General features: G+C 48.3%; 1 protein-coding gene across 6 annotated transcripts in view; it reads right to left on the bottom strand.

Moving 5' to 3' along the window:
- Window positions 1-954: 954 nt before the first annotated feature.
- Window positions 955-17,205, bottom strand: part of USP48 (ubiquitin specific peptidase 48) — a 32,620-nt gene continuing 16,369 nt past the window's right edge. For 3 of the 6 annotated variants that reach the window (XM_084495358.1, XM_084495359.1, XM_084495360.1), the window contains exons 15-27: window positions 15,398-15,469; window positions 12,030-12,154; window positions 11,758-11,880; window positions 9,720-9,781; window positions 9,032-9,142; window positions 8,216-8,346; window positions 7,852-7,958; window positions 5,203-5,307; window positions 4,222-4,377; window positions 3,874-3,999; window positions 3,391-3,439; window positions 3,081-3,107; window positions 955-2,956 (exon numbers count right to left, since the gene is read on the bottom strand). In XM_084495358.1, coding sequence (XP_084351484.1) covers window positions 2,934-2,956; window positions 3,081-3,107; window positions 3,391-3,439; window positions 3,874-3,999; window positions 4,222-4,377; window positions 5,203-5,307; window positions 7,852-7,958; window positions 8,216-8,346; window positions 9,032-9,142; window positions 9,720-9,781; window positions 11,758-11,880; window positions 12,030-12,154; window positions 15,398-15,469 — 1,217 coding nt within the window. In that variant the 3' untranslated portion in view covers window positions 955-2,933. Of the gene's footprint in view, window positions 2,957-3,080; window positions 3,108-3,390; window positions 3,440-3,873; window positions 4,000-4,221; window positions 4,378-5,202; window positions 5,308-7,851; window positions 7,959-8,215; window positions 8,347-9,031; window positions 9,143-9,719; window positions 9,782-11,757; window positions 11,881-12,029; window positions 12,155-15,397; window positions 15,470-17,205 lie in introns of those variants that run through there. The other 3 variants (XM_084495361.1, XR_014685303.1, XR_014685304.1) reach the window with 3 other exon arrangements.

Below are 17,205 nucleotides of genomic sequence, written 5' to 3'. Positions count from 1 at the left end.
TCCCCGGGGAGCCCTTTCCTTCCTGCTGCCCCTCACTGGTACACAGGTGCCCCCCAACCATCACCAGCATCCCCCCATCCTCCCCAGCCATGTACTGGTGGGGCCCCCTGCATCCATCCCTGGTACTCAGCGTACCACCACAAAGCCAGCCCTGAGCACCCAGAGTACCCCCATCTGTCCATCTGTCTGTCCGTCTGTCCCTCCCTGGCACCCAGAGCTCTCCCCCCTCATCCATCCTCCCACCCATCCCTGGTACCCAGAGAAGCTCCATCATCCATCCATCCATCCATCCATCCATCCATCCATCCATCCATCCATCCATCCATCCCCCCACCCACCCCCCACCCAAACACCCCAGACCTTCCCCACCAGCCCCCAGCTGAGCTCCCCAGAACCCCTCCAGGGCCAGGGCTGCCCCCCCAGCACCCACCTCCCCACTGGGGCTGTGGGATGGGCTCGGTGACTTGGGATGCTCGAGGAACGGCTGGCACGGGTTCCCCGCCGCTGGGTGCCAGGAGCCATGGGCTGGCACCGAGCCACAGCCCTGGGGAGTGCTCCTGGGGCCCTGTGCCAGTGCGGGGATGAGGGGGACGTGACCCGCCAGCACGGGGATGGGGGCACCGAAGTGCTGGGCCCTGCAGCTGCGTGGGCACCGGCTCCCCGACAGAAACACCTCTGTGCTGCAGCACGAGGCAGCGCCAGTCATTGCTGCTTCCGCCAAGGGCCCACTGCCAAGCACCACAGGGCACAGCCAAGGCGCTGGGAGCCATCGAGGCTTCGCTCGGGGAAAACGTGCCCCTTTGCCAGCGCCTGCACTATTCCCACGCTGGCGCAATCCTGCTCGCGCCTCTCCGTGGGTATCTTGAGCTCAGAGCATCTGCACCTCTGCCTGAGGGGTGCACGGCCCAGAGACAGCCCCCAGCCCTCGCTGCGGCATTAAAACATGAGCGGACAGACGTGTATGCGCTTTAATAAGGCTTCCACAGCTCAAATGACAACTTTAGTCCAATATGTTTGCAAATACAGACAAAACAGTAAATGTGCCTTCAATCACATCTTGTACCTGTGTCCACCACCTGGCTCTAAGAAACAGCGATGCTGAGGTACAGGAGTACCCTGCTGCTGGGAACACCGCTACAGCCCAGCTCGCTGCTTCCAGCCGAGTTTAGAGACTTAGTTTTGCAACGTTATAAGCTCAAGGAAGAGACTCTCATAACATAAAAAAAAATTAACAGCAGGTTGAAAAAAAATATGGAATTTCCAAGGAGTATGTACACAAGCGAGTGCTTCAGTCTGAGAAGAATTAAAACCTGCCCGTTTTCAGAGTGGAGCCGCTTTGGGCATTGGCAAGCGTGACCGAGGGCATGCTGAATTCTTGCTGACGTCTTTACCTTGGGAAAGATCACCCCGCTTTGCCGCGCCGCTCCCCCATGCGGGTCCAGCCCCAACTTATACCAAAAAAATCACTTCGGGGCAGCTCTGCAGTCCCCGTGCCAGCTGCTTTGCCAACTCGCCATCCAGCCCCTCTGCTGCTGGGGACAAAGGGACAGGGAGGAGGATGCAGTGTGAAGACCTAGCGCTTGGCACAGGGCAGCTGTAATTCTTCAGATAGAAGGTACATTTATAAAAGAACAGGCTACCATGGTTGCTGGGAAGGGACACACTCCGCCACTGCTCCCTGAAGCCCAAACCCTGCCATTCACCTGCAAAGCTCCTCCAGTCCTGTAAGAACTAAAGCTGCCAACGCAGCAACCCAGCCCTCCGCATCCACATCAAGCGCCAGTGCACGAACTGGGGTTGTGGAAACAAGTTAAAACTCTGAGGAGAACAGGAAATGTCTAACTTTATTATGGAGATACCTTGACAGTGCCCTTTTTTTTTTTTTTCTATTTTTTTTTTTGTCTGGAAGTGGTATACTATTTCCTGCTATGAATACGCAATCAGGAGAGGGAGAGATCCTTTCTGGGAGCTACAGGAGATGTAAAAAAAAAAATCATTAGTGCATTCCTGAAAACGAGGAGAACAGAGGGAAAACCTCTCCACATGGGAAACACACCACCCACGCGCAGCCCCTTTGCCAGCTCTGGCTCAGGTGCTCTAGATTCAAAGCTCCCCCAGTGATCGGCAGAGCGCTCTTGGCAGTAACGTACTGGAGAAAGATGTTATCAAAAGTCATTAAAATATCCCACATTTCTAAAAACACAGTTCACAGAGAAAGACCATGTGATTATTAAAGACCATCATGTTTGGAAGTGAAACTGCAGAAGGCGAGTGGCTGAGCAAGGGAAGCCCTGCGGGGACAGCAGGGAGGCAGCTCCCTGTTCCCTCTGCACCCCTGGGCTCCAAGTCGCTGATGGAAGGCTTTCGTAGGCAGACCACAGCTTACACTTTGGGTAAATATATGAAGTTTTGAAAGAGATAGACATTCCTCACAATTAACAATTTCTTTACTTCCATGCTGTACGGAAAGAATAATAGTGGATCAAAGACAGGATTATCTGTAAGCAGGTTATGCCTAAAGAGTTACTGGAGAACAGATCGAGATGTTTTTGATCTACTGAATTACAACTCCTTTTTGGACAGACGAAGGTGGTATGGGATCTGCATCAGGGAATATACGAGAATGCCACCATCTCCCTTGCTAGAAACGTCTGCCTGTAAACATGATAACACTGTTACTGCTGCTAAACTCTCCAACCTTACTGTTGCTTTATTAAATATAAAATTGGGAACGTTCTTTTGAAGTCAGGATGTCCTTCAGTGCAATCTGCTTTGACATAAGGCATTTTGGGGGCAGTCATTTCAGAATGTGTTTCTGCCTTCTGGAAGAGTCAAGAGTTCTGTCCTGTATCCACCTTGTCTTTTAATGCCCTACCGTGTCAAAATCCTCTTCCCTTCTGGTTGCTCCTTTGCTGCCAGCACTTATAAAACCATCAGTGTCCAAGTAAACCAGTCCCTGAGGAGCAAGAAGACAACCACCGAAAGATTACGAAGCTTGCGAGGTGGAGCTGAACTTTGCGTGGGCTTAAAATGAAAGGGGGAGAAGAAAAAAAAAAAAAAAGGAAAAAAAAGACTCTCACCTTTAAATCCTTCTTCAGGCATACAAACTGGGGATGGAAAGAAAGAGGCATCATGTTAGAAGTCTCCTGACAGTCATTTTCTAAAAGGATCTTTTGTCTGATCAGCAGCATACTGCAGCGCTCAGCTGTATCTTCAGTTGACAGTTACAGGAAAGCTTCAACATCTCTATTTTCCTCTCATATTTCTACTGTTTCAGCCCTAAGCCGACACAGCCCTATATGGCCACCACCATTCCTGCCAGAAGCGCAGCAGCATTCAGCTTCCCCAAATCCCTCATCTACCCCAGCAGTGCCTGGGGGTCCCCCTCACCTTGCATAACGTCGTCCATCGCTGCGTAATCTGCAATTGGTTCATCAGCCTGGAAAACAGAACAGACGAGGGGTTATCGAGCACCTCGCTGGATGTTAGCAGTGTTATCAGCTGTACAGGTCAGTCCTGCTCTGGAGAGGAACGGGGAACTGTTGTCAGAACACCTTCTGGCATGGACTGGGGATAACAGGGCAGAACTGCTGTAATTTTGCTCTCCTTTGGGCTGGTGCTCAGAGTTTTGCAGTATAGGCCAGCTAAGAAGTGTTCTTTAAAGAAAAAAAAAAAAAAGACTTTTCCTTCCCCAAGAAGGGCAGGAGCTCCAGGAAGAGCTACTTAAATTAAGCTGATGGCCAGCCACAGGTGGGCATGTCCAGGGCGTGGCAGTTTTCATGTGCACCATAATGTGTTTCTCTTTGTACAAAATTTTGTTCAATTCTCTGCTTTACTCGACTTCCTTTAGCAGCCACCTCACTCCCACATTACCTTTAATAAAATGACAGACTCGGGGATGACTCCCAGGCTGCCAAGCGTTGCGGTGTCATCACTTAGTATCTTCCCGTCGATCGACAAATTCTGGTCGAAGGGAGCAACTGAAAATGCATGCATGATCTGTGCCAACACAATGAGACACGCTGATTTTGTGCAGAGGAAAAACATACCGCTGAACTACGCAAAAATACCGCGTTTAGAAGACAAACACATGCCTTTTGATGCCACTTGGGATTTTATACTCATTTCCCTCTCCATCTCCTCCCAGCTGTACTCTCTTGACTATTCATTTCATGTTTCCTTATTCATGAACAAACACTCCTTGGACCAAAAACGCCTTACCTGTATTTTCAGCTCTTTCAGCGTCTGATTAGCAGAAACAAGCAGTGCTTTTTCCCCTCGGACTTTTCGGTGCCGGGTGCTCCGCCTGATGCCTTGCTTTTGGTAAGTGATGTAGCTCTGGTGCGAGATCTTCTGGCGCTTTGCACCACCATTGGTCTGGAAACAAGTCAGAAATCAGGAGCCCAGCTCTAGCCTTTGTGGAAAATACAACCTCCCCTTCCCCCAGACTGCATTTCAGGCAGGTCAGTCATGCGAGGGAAAGCACGAAGCACTGAAACGCCCCTTGGAAAGTGAATGACGCATGCAAGTATCACCAAGAGGTCGAGAGGACCAAAAGGACTTGCCTTGAAACTTTGTCCCTGCTCCTAACACCAGCACAGTGCTTACTGTCAGCCAAGTGTACGAGTCACTGTCAGTATTTGATGCAGCAGTGACCCCTGCTCTCCAAAAAGGGAGCAAGGAAGAACTTGACGTGTCAGGAAGATGTACACTAGTGCATTCACATCAGGGGATGAGTACTGCTGCTTTTCCCAGGAGACACGGCTTCCCAGTGCTGGCCCTTGTTTGGGATTTGGTATTAGGAGTAAGAGTATTTAAGGTAGCCTGAACACCAAGTGACCGACATTTGGGAGCAGGCAGATCTCTAACAAAGATATCTAACTTACAAAGCACTGATTGGGAACGAGCCCTGGAGAATGCTTCCATGCTGCGACCGTGAAGCACGCTGGCAAGGAAGCTAGAGGAAAGCCAGCACTGCTCCTACAGCTAGGTTTAAAACCAAAGAGCATGGGTGCAAAACTGGCCTTGGTAATGCAAAGTCAGACAAAATGTGCAGTATGACCATGACAGTAACACAATTTAAGACACAGTTGCCTTCTCTTTCGCCTGCTAGATGTAAACAGAGGAAAAGAACTGTTCCATCATGCTGACTCAAGAGGTTGGTGCAAAACTGAGGAACCTTGCTGTATTTTTGATCTCTACCTGGTTAAAATCTGGGTCTTGCTCCCCCTCTGGTTTGTTTTCCTCCCTTTCCTCTTCAGCTTCTGAGCTGCTCACGTTCAGCTCTGGAGCAGCGTCCTTCATTACCTGAAGTCATAAAAATCATTCTGCGTAACTAACCCAGACTGTCACATCATGGCAAACAGCTTTCAGAGACTTCTAGGATGCCACCTTGATCAAATGAGCCGAGGTAAAGCAGAAAAAAACAGGGATCTGTTCCACATGCTCTGCAGACTTCCCCCCTCCCAGCTGCATCAAACCATGGGGGACTCAGCTCAGGAGAACACACGCAGCTTGTCAAGCTTCTCTGCTGAATTGCAGGTGTTGGCTAAAAATCAAAACCCCACTGTGGGGACATCCTGCTTCCTGCGGCTCAAGACCTACCCTCCTCTCCAGGCAAAAGGAAAGTCTCCAGGGGCCTGGACTGATTTCTTTCCCATTAGCTGGCTGCTTCTCTGTTCGACTAAGTGTATTACGAAAGCCCTAACGCAGAGAAAGGAATATTATCTGTAAATTATATACTTATCCATCCCTGCAGCAGACCGACAAGAGGCACTCACCGCCGTTATTTATGGGTCTGGAGTTCGTAAGTAAATGAAATCTAAATAATTTACACAAACATATACAGAACTGAACATCCTTTTTATTTATAAGTCACTCTACAGGAAGCGTGGATCCGCTGGGCGTGTACACACGTCTACACTTCGGCTGGGGCTGGGGTTTGCAAGGGAGCCCAGGAGGCTGGCGCACTCTCCATCCCGGATGCCTGAGAGCTCACTTCTCCATCAATGTATTTGCAATTAAAGATGCAATCACAGCTCCCAAGCATCCAGCGCCAACCACAGCGTCCCCAGAGCCCTCTGGATTCCAGCAGTGCCGCCCTTCGGAGAAGGCGCCGTCCGCAACCTCCCTGCACCGATTTTATAGAGCCGTGACTTCCCTCCTGCAGCGTCAGCCCAAGGAGAAACTCAGGGGCTGCAGAGGAGGGATGAGCAGTGGCGAGGGGCTGGGAAAACACTCCCTGACTTTGTGAGGCAAAGCTGGCAGGAAGGAAGCAGCGGCTCTGAGCACCGCCATTCGCAGTACTTGCTGGTGAGAGCCTGGTGCCCGCGCAGCTGACGTGCTGCTTGTGGGCACCGTCACCACTTCGCCTCTTGCTGGGGCTGCCCCGCTAATGAGGGATCTCGTGTGCCAGCTCTCGCCCCCTCTCACCGTCTCCAGCTGCTCGGCAAAGAATAGCTGCCTGTTTTCAGCAGCCCTGTGTGTTAGTGTGGTCCTGTCCAGCACCAAGAGGAAAACTCCTCCTCTGCGCTAGTGCCAAGATACAGCCTTGGGATTCAGCCTCCAGACAGGCTGCAAACCTGCAGCAGGGGCTCAGGACCATGCTCTGTGCTCTATGTCTTACAGCTGAGGCAGAAACCTCCAGCACCCTGCAGTTCTCTAGGCTCCATCTCTTCCATTTAAAATAAGGCTGGGGGTGGGAAAAAAAAACAAAAAAAACTCACTGATCTCACACTGCATATGTGGATGGAAGATTTTTACCTCCCTCCAGCTTTGATTCTACAAGGAAGGCCTGGAAGCCTTTGCCTTGATGCTCCTGAATTAAGTTGATCCGACCATGCTGAGCTTCGCAGACCTGTTGTGTGCCTGAGTGCAATCACTAGAGGATGGAGGAGCTGAAGGCACTTCGGGAAGCTGCTGGCAACCGGCTACTCATGCGTCTAAGTGCTCTGAAACCCTTTAAGCACCAGTTCAGATTGGAACTACTGTGACATAGCTGCATTGCACTTTGCCCCATCCTGGAAGCTGTCAGGGGATGTTTCTATCAGATCTATGCTGCTGTGACTGTCTTGGGTTCAGCGGCCTCCTGTCATTAGCTGGATTTTGGCATCTTTACCTGAGCTTACCCACAAGCCTTGGTTTCCCTCTTAAAGCAAACCCTAAGAAAGGGAACTTACTGTATCCAGCTTTCAGATACCTGTAAAGCCACTTCCAGTCCAGTTCTGGACCTCACACTGATCCCGTTAAGACAGCAGTAAAGCCGACACAATTCACAACTTTGTAAGGGATCTTTAAAACCACATCTGTGTTCACTGCTATTTTATCAGCTTGAAGATTGAAGAGCTTATTTCTATCTAGGAACAAACGTCACTTTAGCAACCAAGAAAGGAAATGACAAATACTGGAGGGGGAGGAGAACAGGTAGAGCCTGATAGCACGATTATGAAGACAGAGATGGTTACGACGCTGCCTAAAATAATCAGAATTGGCATACATAGAAATACCTGACAACACAAAGACCACCAAAAGGGTTTGGACTGGCAAAATGAAGCCTTGAGGAAGCCAAGTGTTTAGAGCAACTGCATCCAGTGTTCCCATTTGCCATTTTTGCCAAAGCAATAGCTTTCATGAACCAGATCCAGGTGCTTTCTGCCCACTGAAAGCCGCCCTGCACTATACCACCATTCCCACCAGCAGGTTCCACCTTGTAGGGACACAGCAGGCTGCGATAGCTGCCTCGTCACTGTGTTCAGATGGCTGTTTATTTAGCTGTTTGGGCTCCCAATTGGTGCAGTTTCTGTTAAATGAAATGGTGCCAGGAGGAGTGAGGACCAAGGGAGAGATCCGTACCTTTTTATTATCCACCACTTTATGGATGTAGATAGTTGCTTGGGTGTACTCACGCAAGTCCCGCTGCTGTTGGCATAACAGCCCTTCTCTGCATTCTGGACAGAGTTCTGGGGAGGCACAAAGGAAAATGCATTTAATTGCTTCAGCTCCTTGGAGACACTGAGTATACGCACCTGCCCAACGCCTCTCACTGCTAACCCAGAGCAGCTCACATAACAAGGGGCATCTGCCAAGCTCAGTGTTTACTGCGGCTGCCGTGGATCCCCTTAGATCTGACCCTTTATCCAAAAAGAGCCTTTTCCCAGGAAGTCAGCACCAATTAGCAACACAACAGAGCACAGACAGCAGTAAAAGATTTACTCACTGGGCTCAGAGGTGTAAAGTGCACTCTCGGGGTCTGCCCCAGCAGCTTCTGTTCGGGTGATTTTGATGACGTGATCCACAACAAACAGTTTTTGAATCCTCTCCCACTCGCTGGGCCATATTAGAGCTATACTGTGCAAAGAAACAAGAACATGCTTTATGACATGGAAAAGCCAAGCCCCGAGCATGCAGTGAAAACAGTGTTGAGCTTCTGAACAGCCTCTCCTTTTCATTTTAGTCTGCGGGTGAAAGAAGGGCAACAAAACCAATACATAACCCCAGCTACATGAGAGGGCTTGTATGCCCAAGATAACAGGGAAGAGGAGTGTGTTATTAGTGACACTGTTATGCTCCAGTCATGCCCAGCACGCACAGGCAGAGGGAGGAAGGAGGAGGAGAGAAGTGGAAGATCTGCTACATTTTTAGTTCTGCATCACTGCAGAAGCAAGGCTATGGAGCATAAACTCCAGCCCAGCGTCCAGAGCTCCAGGGGTAAGTCTTGTGGAAAGCAAATCTTAAAGGAAGCTACATGTTTCTAATGCCCCAGTCAGATTCAGGGTAGTTTATTGTTAGGAACTAGCCAAGCTTAAGTAAGCTCTTTTTTCCTGAGACAGCATCCTTGGACAATTTGGGTCTTGACCTATATGAAGATTTATACGAAGGTAGGCCTGAGAAAGCATCTGTGTTAATTTTGTTCAAGGGACAGCATTTGCTCTTCGTGTTGCTGCAGCTCAGCAAGCCTCTGGGAATGCTCCCTGAGGCCCATGAAAGACAACAGCACCCGGCAAAGGCAGATGCATGAGTAAAAGAAACTCACAGTTTAGAGTCTTCTTTGGTCATGGAAGCATAGGTGAACATGAGGCCCCCATGGGGACAGAGAAGAGCGCTGTTTCCTACCGAGGACACAGGGCTGCATCGTGTTGGCCTCCTGCTCAGGCAAAGAAAAGGAACAGTAAGTGGTTTGTAAGCATGGTCAGGTTATTTCATGTGGAAAAAAAAAATCACGAGTCTGCAGGCAGCTGAGAAGAGGAAATCATAGGTGGGTATTTACAGAAGGCATTCCAGTGGAGAATATTAAACTACCACCATCAAGGCAATCAGATCTGCGTTCCTGTGCGCTGCAAAATTGCTCTCATACCTAGCGGAGATTTCCATCTCGTACCACCAGCAGCCCATGGAAACGGGATTGAGTGGTGACCTTTGCCTAGGATACAGCTTCAGACAGATGAAAAAACTAATCAGGTTACTATCTAATCTGACCATCTGGTTAAGACACGGTAAACAAGGAAATTCAGTTTCTTACAATGTATTACAACTGCTATGAGCACACAGTCCAAGTCCCACAAAATCAGCTTCCTTGTTTCCGCAAAGGCAAAGCATAGGTAACTACACACACCAGGCAAATGCTGATTCAAAAGTGAAATTGCTATCTGCAGCACGCCCCCCCCCCAAAAAAAAAAAAAAAAAAAAGAAATTAAAAGCACCAAAAACCTCAAGGTGGTTACCTGACAAATTTCCTCCATTCTTCTACAAAGAACTGTGAAACAATATACAGCTCATCTGTCTCCTGAAAGAGAAAAAAAAACAATAAAACAAATCTTCTGTTAATTAATCCAACAATAGAGAGGCAATGACTGTTCAGCTTTTTCTGCAGCACTCATTCTTTTCAAGACCTCAGCGATTTTACCATGACAACTCCACCCAAGCGTACTGGGAGAGCCAAGTAAAATAATTTGAGATCAAGCACTAAGTACTTACATTACTAATCTCGTGTTTATTACAAAGTTAATTTAGCTTTAGATCCAATTACCTTTAATTCATAGCAGGAAACGGTCATTTTCCCTAGAGCAGCTAAGGCTCTCTGGCAGTGTGTTTCTGTCACCGGGTACTCCTTCGTGTACTCAGGGTCTAGAGCAGACACATCTACATACTCCCACGGGGACAGGGTGAGAGATCACCCCATCCTGTCCTCCCTTTCCTCACTGAGCAAAATCTACGAGTGGTTGCTTTCAGCAATAGCATGCACATATTCAGAACCAGGGATGTGCACCCTCACAATGCAGCATTTTTGGGACAAACCATTTTTTTTTTTTTTTTTTTTTTTTTTTAACTTCCCCTAGTGATTTGCTATTACATAGTCTGCTGCTGGCAGCTCCCAGACAAGAAACCACGGAGATCCTAAGAGCTGAGTGACAAAATGATTTCTGTGCTCACCTGTCTGCTTTCCCCAATGCAGATTTAAGGGCTCACTCCCATCTTTCCGCAGGAAAACTCCTAATGTGTGCATGTGTAGATATAATTTTGATGTCCCTTCATATTTCCTAGATTAAAACTGCTCCAATTTGGCGCTTTTTTTTCCTTTTTTTCCTGGACCTCAACTGTTATGGATCAAGAAACCTCACAAAAATTGTGAGCCCTGAATACTGTTGGTAGGACCTGACAGCTCTCCTTTGGAGACTCAGCAGAGCATTGCCCGTTTAGTCCCTCCTGCGTTCGGGAGCACAGATCCATGCTGATCTCAGTATTTATTCCTGGCCAGAGCTGCTGGTGGCCCCGAGAAGGGACCAGGAGCAGCAGGCTGCCCTCACACGTAGGAGCAACCGAGGCGGACACCTGCCAAAGCAGCTTGGCAGGATCTAAGAGTCAATCATTAATCAGCACTGCGAGACACCCAGGAGCCAAGGCATGGAGCCCGGCCAGCAGCTTGTGCCATTTCTCTCAAACTGACTCAAAGCCCTGACGTGCCAACAGCTCTTAAGAAGGTCCTGGACAGCCACACACCTGAACCGGAGAGAGGCCACTGCAACAGGTCCTGTGTGACTGCTGCTCCTATTTGCATGGCTTCAGCATTTAGGGCAGCCCCCTGCACCCTCTGCCAGGCTTGAGACAGAAAAGAACACTGGAGAAGCTGGTGCACATGTGAATTTTGTCCTACCATCAGCAAAAGACCAGTGGGAAGGCAGACTAAGGGCAGTGGATAGTCCTCTCTCTCCACTGGCACGGCTGCACAGCGTAGGTACTTCTAGGGACGGATGTAACCACTGCAGAAATATTGTCCCTGCTTATCTAGCTGACTCCAGGCCAGCGACAGCTATATTGGCACATGAGCAATTCTCATGTATCTACAGCAGGGCTGTGTGCCAGCGCAGCTAATCGGAGGAAATCACACCTCGGCGCAGCATACTTGTGAGCTCCACTGGCACAGGAAACCCTGGTGCAAGCATGGTCTCACTCAGACTGAGAGAATGATCATCAGCCAGTGTCTCTTGCAGTCAAAATAAAATTTCATAGGAGAGGGATAAAAACTTAAAGAATTGCTACCCATCTGCCACCACTTGTCTGCAAAGAGATGGCACAGGCTGTGCAGGGCATGCCCTGCGAGCTTCCAGGCAGGCAGACGGGGCAGGCAGGATGGCTCAGCTGGGGATGCTGCTCCCAGGGATACAGCTCCCAAAAAGCAGATTTCAGGCAAAGCAGCAGGGAACGCCAGCTTCCACGTGACAGCCTTCCCCCCAGGCCCCAGTAGCGTTCCCTTTCCCCTACCTGAGGCCAGCTGCCCAGGCAAGGCCTGCATTTATCATGAAACAGGTTCTGGAGGGAGGTCTTCTGCTCGCTGGCCATCATCTTATGCAGAGCTTCATTTTCTTCTCCTTCACGCTCCAAAATCTGCATGAAACAGTTAGTTTGTGCTTCAGTTCCTTGTGGCTATTAAAAGGCGATATTGCTTTTCTCCACTGCATTAGGTAGTGAAAACCAGAAACATGACCACGTATCTACAGTCAACAAAAGGGTAATATTATTTGCTAGTCAAATACCTTGCACTGGGAACAGCACTCTTTGTTATTTGGGAATTCAGGGGCCTTTGGAAAATATTGCTTGAGTTTCTTCCAGGCTTCCTTCGAAACCACCCTCCTTTCGTTTTCAGATATGCACAGGTCACCTGCACAGAGAGAGCCAAGACAAGGACTTTGCTCTTGACGTGCTCAGCAATGTTTTGCAGCCCTAACTAGATTTAAGAGATTACAGGGTATAAATGTGGGGGAAGATATTCATGCACTTATCAGGCAACACCATGTCAGCAGAAAGACCACAACTAATACACAAAGTCACCTTCAACTTCTATATTGTTTCCTTGTTCAGACAGGCAAAAAAATAATATGACTTTAATTCACATAAATGTCCTTTAGGTCTCAGAGCCTGTGAACCAAGCAGCCAATCAAACACAAAGCAGGATGAGGCAGTGACAGATGCCAGGAGAAGGACAAGCCAGAGAGGGCACTAGGCTGATGTTTTCTGATCTTGGCTATCTGGAGCTATGATTTCATGGTGATTCCACTTTCTAAGCTGCAGACCAACACTGTGCCCCATGAAACAGGAGCCAACTGCTTTCCATGCCCATGAAAAACAAATTTACCACTGTATATAACCTCAGACTGCCTCACATGCTCTATTCAAGCACCTCGGAATCCTGAAAGGACATGTTCCCCCTGCACCTGAGAGCCACCCTTCCCAAAGCATGGTTGCACTCAGACGCCTCATTTCAGCTACACCTGTAGTGTGAGGAACTCACCAGGATGTTCAAACAGCCCAGGTTCACAATCAGCTGCAGAGACTCCTTGCAGTAACACCCACCACAAGAGAAAAAGGCAAATAGCTGAAGGGCACCTGCAGAGCTGGGAAGAACTTTGCTGCCCACAGCTGGGAGGGAGTAACTGGGGGGGCAAGGACAGCAAGCAAGATTTACCAGCCAGCACCCAGACTCCTCGCCTCATTTATCCAGGCGACTGATGCTCAAGGAACAATAAAGGATGGTTTAGGGCAAGGGATCTCTGCTTGTCGTTTTAGCGACAGCAGTACCAGAGAGGTTACACTAACGCATCTGGGCACCACATTTACGCGTGACCAGGCGTGCTCCAGCAGCCGAGCCAGGCTTGGGAAAACCCGAGAGCACAACGGCTCGGGGATCTGACGGCCGGCCGCCCGCATGGTGGATGCCTGCCAAGGGGAAAACACAGCCTCCACGACAGCTGCTGGGAAGTCAAGGCTCAGCCGCGCTGCACGCACAAGAAATGAGAGCAAACCAGGTTCGGATGCGGTACAGGAATATTCGTGCCTCAGCGGGGATCTTATCAGCAAGGGGGAGGCAAAACACCAACCGCAAAGTTGTGGTGCCGGTGCCAAGAAGGGTCCAGAAAAGGAGGTGATGTCCTACTATCTGCTCTGCATTTCTATAGCCTGAGAGCTCAGCAGGCAGAAGACACGGATAAAAGGCTCCTTCCTCCCCACCCTCTGGCAGCTCTTTAACATTACAGCAGCTCCTCAGCCCCACAGACCGGCAGCTTTCCTCCTTCTAGCTAAGCCTGGACCTCTGCCAGCCCCCGAAGAAAAAATAGCAATGCTCCCCTCCTGCCTTTCCTCTAATAAACAAAGGTCAGGCTGGACTGCTTCGAAGCAGTGCTTGGCCCCTTGTTCTTCATCAAACACGACCAAGTGGCCCAGCTTTACCATATGAGGAGGCAGGACCAGGCTGCCTTCCAGAGCCAGCAAGGATGGGAAAATGAGCTTGTACAAATAAGGGCCCTGACACCATGTGATTAATGAAAACAGACTAATATGCTGCAGAGTGAAAGAGGTGGAAAAATCAGATCTGAACGCGTGGGGAAGAAGTGCTTTGCCATCTGGAAGATGACCACCCTAACCGCTGATGACCCTGCTTCCCCCTCCTACAGTCTCTCTCCAGGGACATGTTTTGGGCACAGACATTAAAGAAGTCTTAACTTATGTAAAAAAAAAATAAATATATATATATGTATATACATATATATATACACATTTGCCAGGGTTGGGAAACTACCAGAGAGCAAAAAATCACAGCAAAGACGTAAAGAGACTTCTTAAGGGAACACCCGGATGGTATGGCTGGAGGCAAGCCAGACTTCACAGATAAAGTGCTGCCTTTTCCAGAGAGTACCAACAAGGCAGTGCCTTCCTCCACAGCAAAATTAAGGCTGAATTACTGAAACTACAGATTTGCTGATACACTCCAGAGGAAAATTTTAAGTGTGTAGAGGTGGAAAGGTTGTTTTCAATGAGTAATTGAAGGTTAGCTCAAGCTGATGAGAAGTGACCTGGCAGTTGCCCCCATACTTAATATTTATTCCAGTACAGCCCAAAGTAACAGATAAACTAGCAATTTACCAGCGTAATGTTTTTATGATGTCTGGCTGCATTAAATGTTTCACCACCACACCATGTTTTTATTTAAAAGCAGCAGCCTTGCAGCACTGGGAAATACGGTGCAAAGGCTCTGTGAAAAACAGGTAACACCATGACAAAGTGCTTCAACTGCTTTACAATGAGGCTTTATCAAGCCATTACTCTACATCTTTGATTAGCCTTAATGACAGGAGATGTGTTGCTAATTTATGGCATGTTTTTCTCTTAGCAGGAATGAGACCAAGTGTCCCAGGCAGAGCTGGCAGGGAAATCAATGCTTCCAAACAGCAGCCTACAGTAGAACACAATTATGTTTGAGAGTGACGTACAAGCTAAGAAGTGAGACTCAAACAACAGCGTAGCCAAGGATGTAGCTAACCAACCATCACTTAGCAAAACAACCAACATCAGGTCAAAACCTTATGTAAACAGACACCAAAGCACAGCAGGTGGGTAAATCAATATGCTTAGGAGTCCCAGCCACTCAGATCTGCCCGAGTTTCTCCAGTCGTTAGGTCAGTAATTCTGTACTCTGAGAGTTTAATATAAACTGAGAGAACAAACTGACGCTCTCAGCTCCAACCTTGACTGATTTACACCATCTATTTTTTCTAGAATATCCTAAGACTTTCAGAGCTTTAACGTGGCTGCAAACCTTTGGTGCCACCCCCACTCCATCACATCGCTTTGTTAGCGAGAGAAAGAGATGCCACACTTCTGCAGCCTGTCTGTGTTTATTTACACCCTTTTCACTACTTACATGATCTGGTGGACTGCACCACAGTAGTGCCATTACATGAAAGCTCGAAGTTTTTAAGTGTCAAGAAAGACCAAGCAAACGAGAATAAAGTACACTTCTTCAGTAACTACTTATGCTGGTCTTAGCTGCAGTAAAGGTTACAAGGTTAATGTCTTGAGCAGTGGGCAACAACAGACATATTCATCTCCATCCCCCGCAGAGACTTACCATGTGGGCAAACAATGTCTTCATTAAAATTTAACTCTTCTTCCTCCTCTCTCTTCTCTTCATTCAATTCATCTAATTAAAAAAAAAAAAAAAAAAAAAAAAAAAGAAGAAGATTGCAGAGTTCCTCTCTGAAGGAAAAGCAAAATCTTTAGGGGACTGAAGGCCGGTTTCCCTTCAAATCACAGCAAAACTCTTAACCCAAGGGAGGCATGTTATTCTCAATGCATGGCCTGCTTGCCCAGAGGCCAGGCTGGATTACACGTAGGAGTGCTTTGAAGTGTGTGGAGCACAAGACCATCCTTTGTGAGATTACAAAGGATGCATTTGTTCCGGCTAAAGCACCACAGGGGTTCGCTGCTCCCAAAGATCTCAGATCAGAGTTAACCAAAGCCTCTAGGTGAGAGCAGAACGAGCAGAAACCTTACTGGCAAAATATTAGTCAGCTCATTGCCTTGAGGATACTAATCTAAGCCAGATGCTCCCTTTGTAGCGTTGGGAGGGAATCACATGAATGAGCCCAGACCTGCGTGGCTTGGAAAAGCTGGTGGGAAAACCTGGGAGCGAGCCTGAGCTTCTCCCTCACTGCACACTGCCTGGGACCAAGCAATGCCAGCCACGAGCTGGAGCTGCACGTGCTTGATGAGACAAGGGAGAGCCAGCGCTGCGCCCGTCCATTAGCTATTCGGCAGAGAATTAAACAACCTGCACATCATTAGCTATAATTAATGATGATCCAACTAGCAGAGCTCATTTCTACGTTTTCAACACGGGCACTTCCAGCAGCGGGTGTGAGAGCAGAGCTCACTCCCCTGGTGTGAGCAGCGAAGGGCAGGCTGCGCCACCAAGAGCACACTGCTGCTCCGGCACGTGAGCTGGCAACTGCAGCCAGGCTCTCAGTGATCTGCCCTGCGCTTGTGCTCCCACAGCCAGGACAAACATTTACAAATTATAGTTCAGAACTGTAGCTCTATAGGCAGAGGCACTGCCCATCGAATGGGAGCACTATCAACACAATAATGTTAGTAACAGTTTGCAACAAGCCAGCTAATGAGCAAGCTGGATTGTGAGCAGTTAAAATGTACTTCTGGGAGGTGCAACCTGCTTTGAAACCAAGGTGACCCCTGAGGAATCACAAGTGGGACAGTAACTCAGCTGCTGATGCAGAGAAGTGCCCTTTTCTCAATGGATGCCACCAGCTCCATCAGCAGTGCCAGCCTATAGATATCACAAGGGCTGTGTTCTTGTGTATGTGGTGTTCCAAGCCTTCAAACCCAGGATCAAGGCAATTAGCTTATCATCCCCACTTCCATTCAAATAAGCTTCTTGATCCCAGTTAAGAAACAAAAAGCTCAATAAAATCCATTTTCCAAAGGTTCGAGAACAGAAGGCAAATAAAAAACCCCCATACATTCTCACAAACATATAATACAGGCATAGAAGAGAACCCAATTCATGTTTTTTTTTCCTAAGCTGTGTTTTGCCAGTGCTGCTTTACCAGCTGTGCTGTTTCATCTGTAGGCCTTTGCAATAAACATCTTCATTCCTTCTCCAAGATAATTTCCCTGTTTCTTCCTTCCCTGCGCGCTCTCATTCAGATAAAAGTAGATGAAAAAGATCATGTGTCTGGGGCGGTAATTCTACACAGCTCTGTAAAACTACTTATTACCTCATCTTCTCTCTGTATGAAGATCACCCAGCAGTTTTGAAGCTTATCAAATAAAAAGCTCCTTAAATTAAGGCTGCGTTATATCAAACCACCTGAAGTGCCTTCCCTCCCTATTCATACAAGGGAAGCAAAACAGCACACG

Source organism: Aythya ferina, assembly GCF_964211825.1.
Source record: "Aythya ferina genome assembly, chromosome: 21".
Classification (NCBI taxonomy): domain Eukaryota; kingdom Metazoa; phylum Chordata; class Aves; order Anseriformes; family Anatidae; genus Aythya; species Aythya ferina.
The sequence above is the reverse complement of the archived record's forward strand: the minus strand, read 5'-3'. Positions and strand labels throughout refer to the sequence as shown.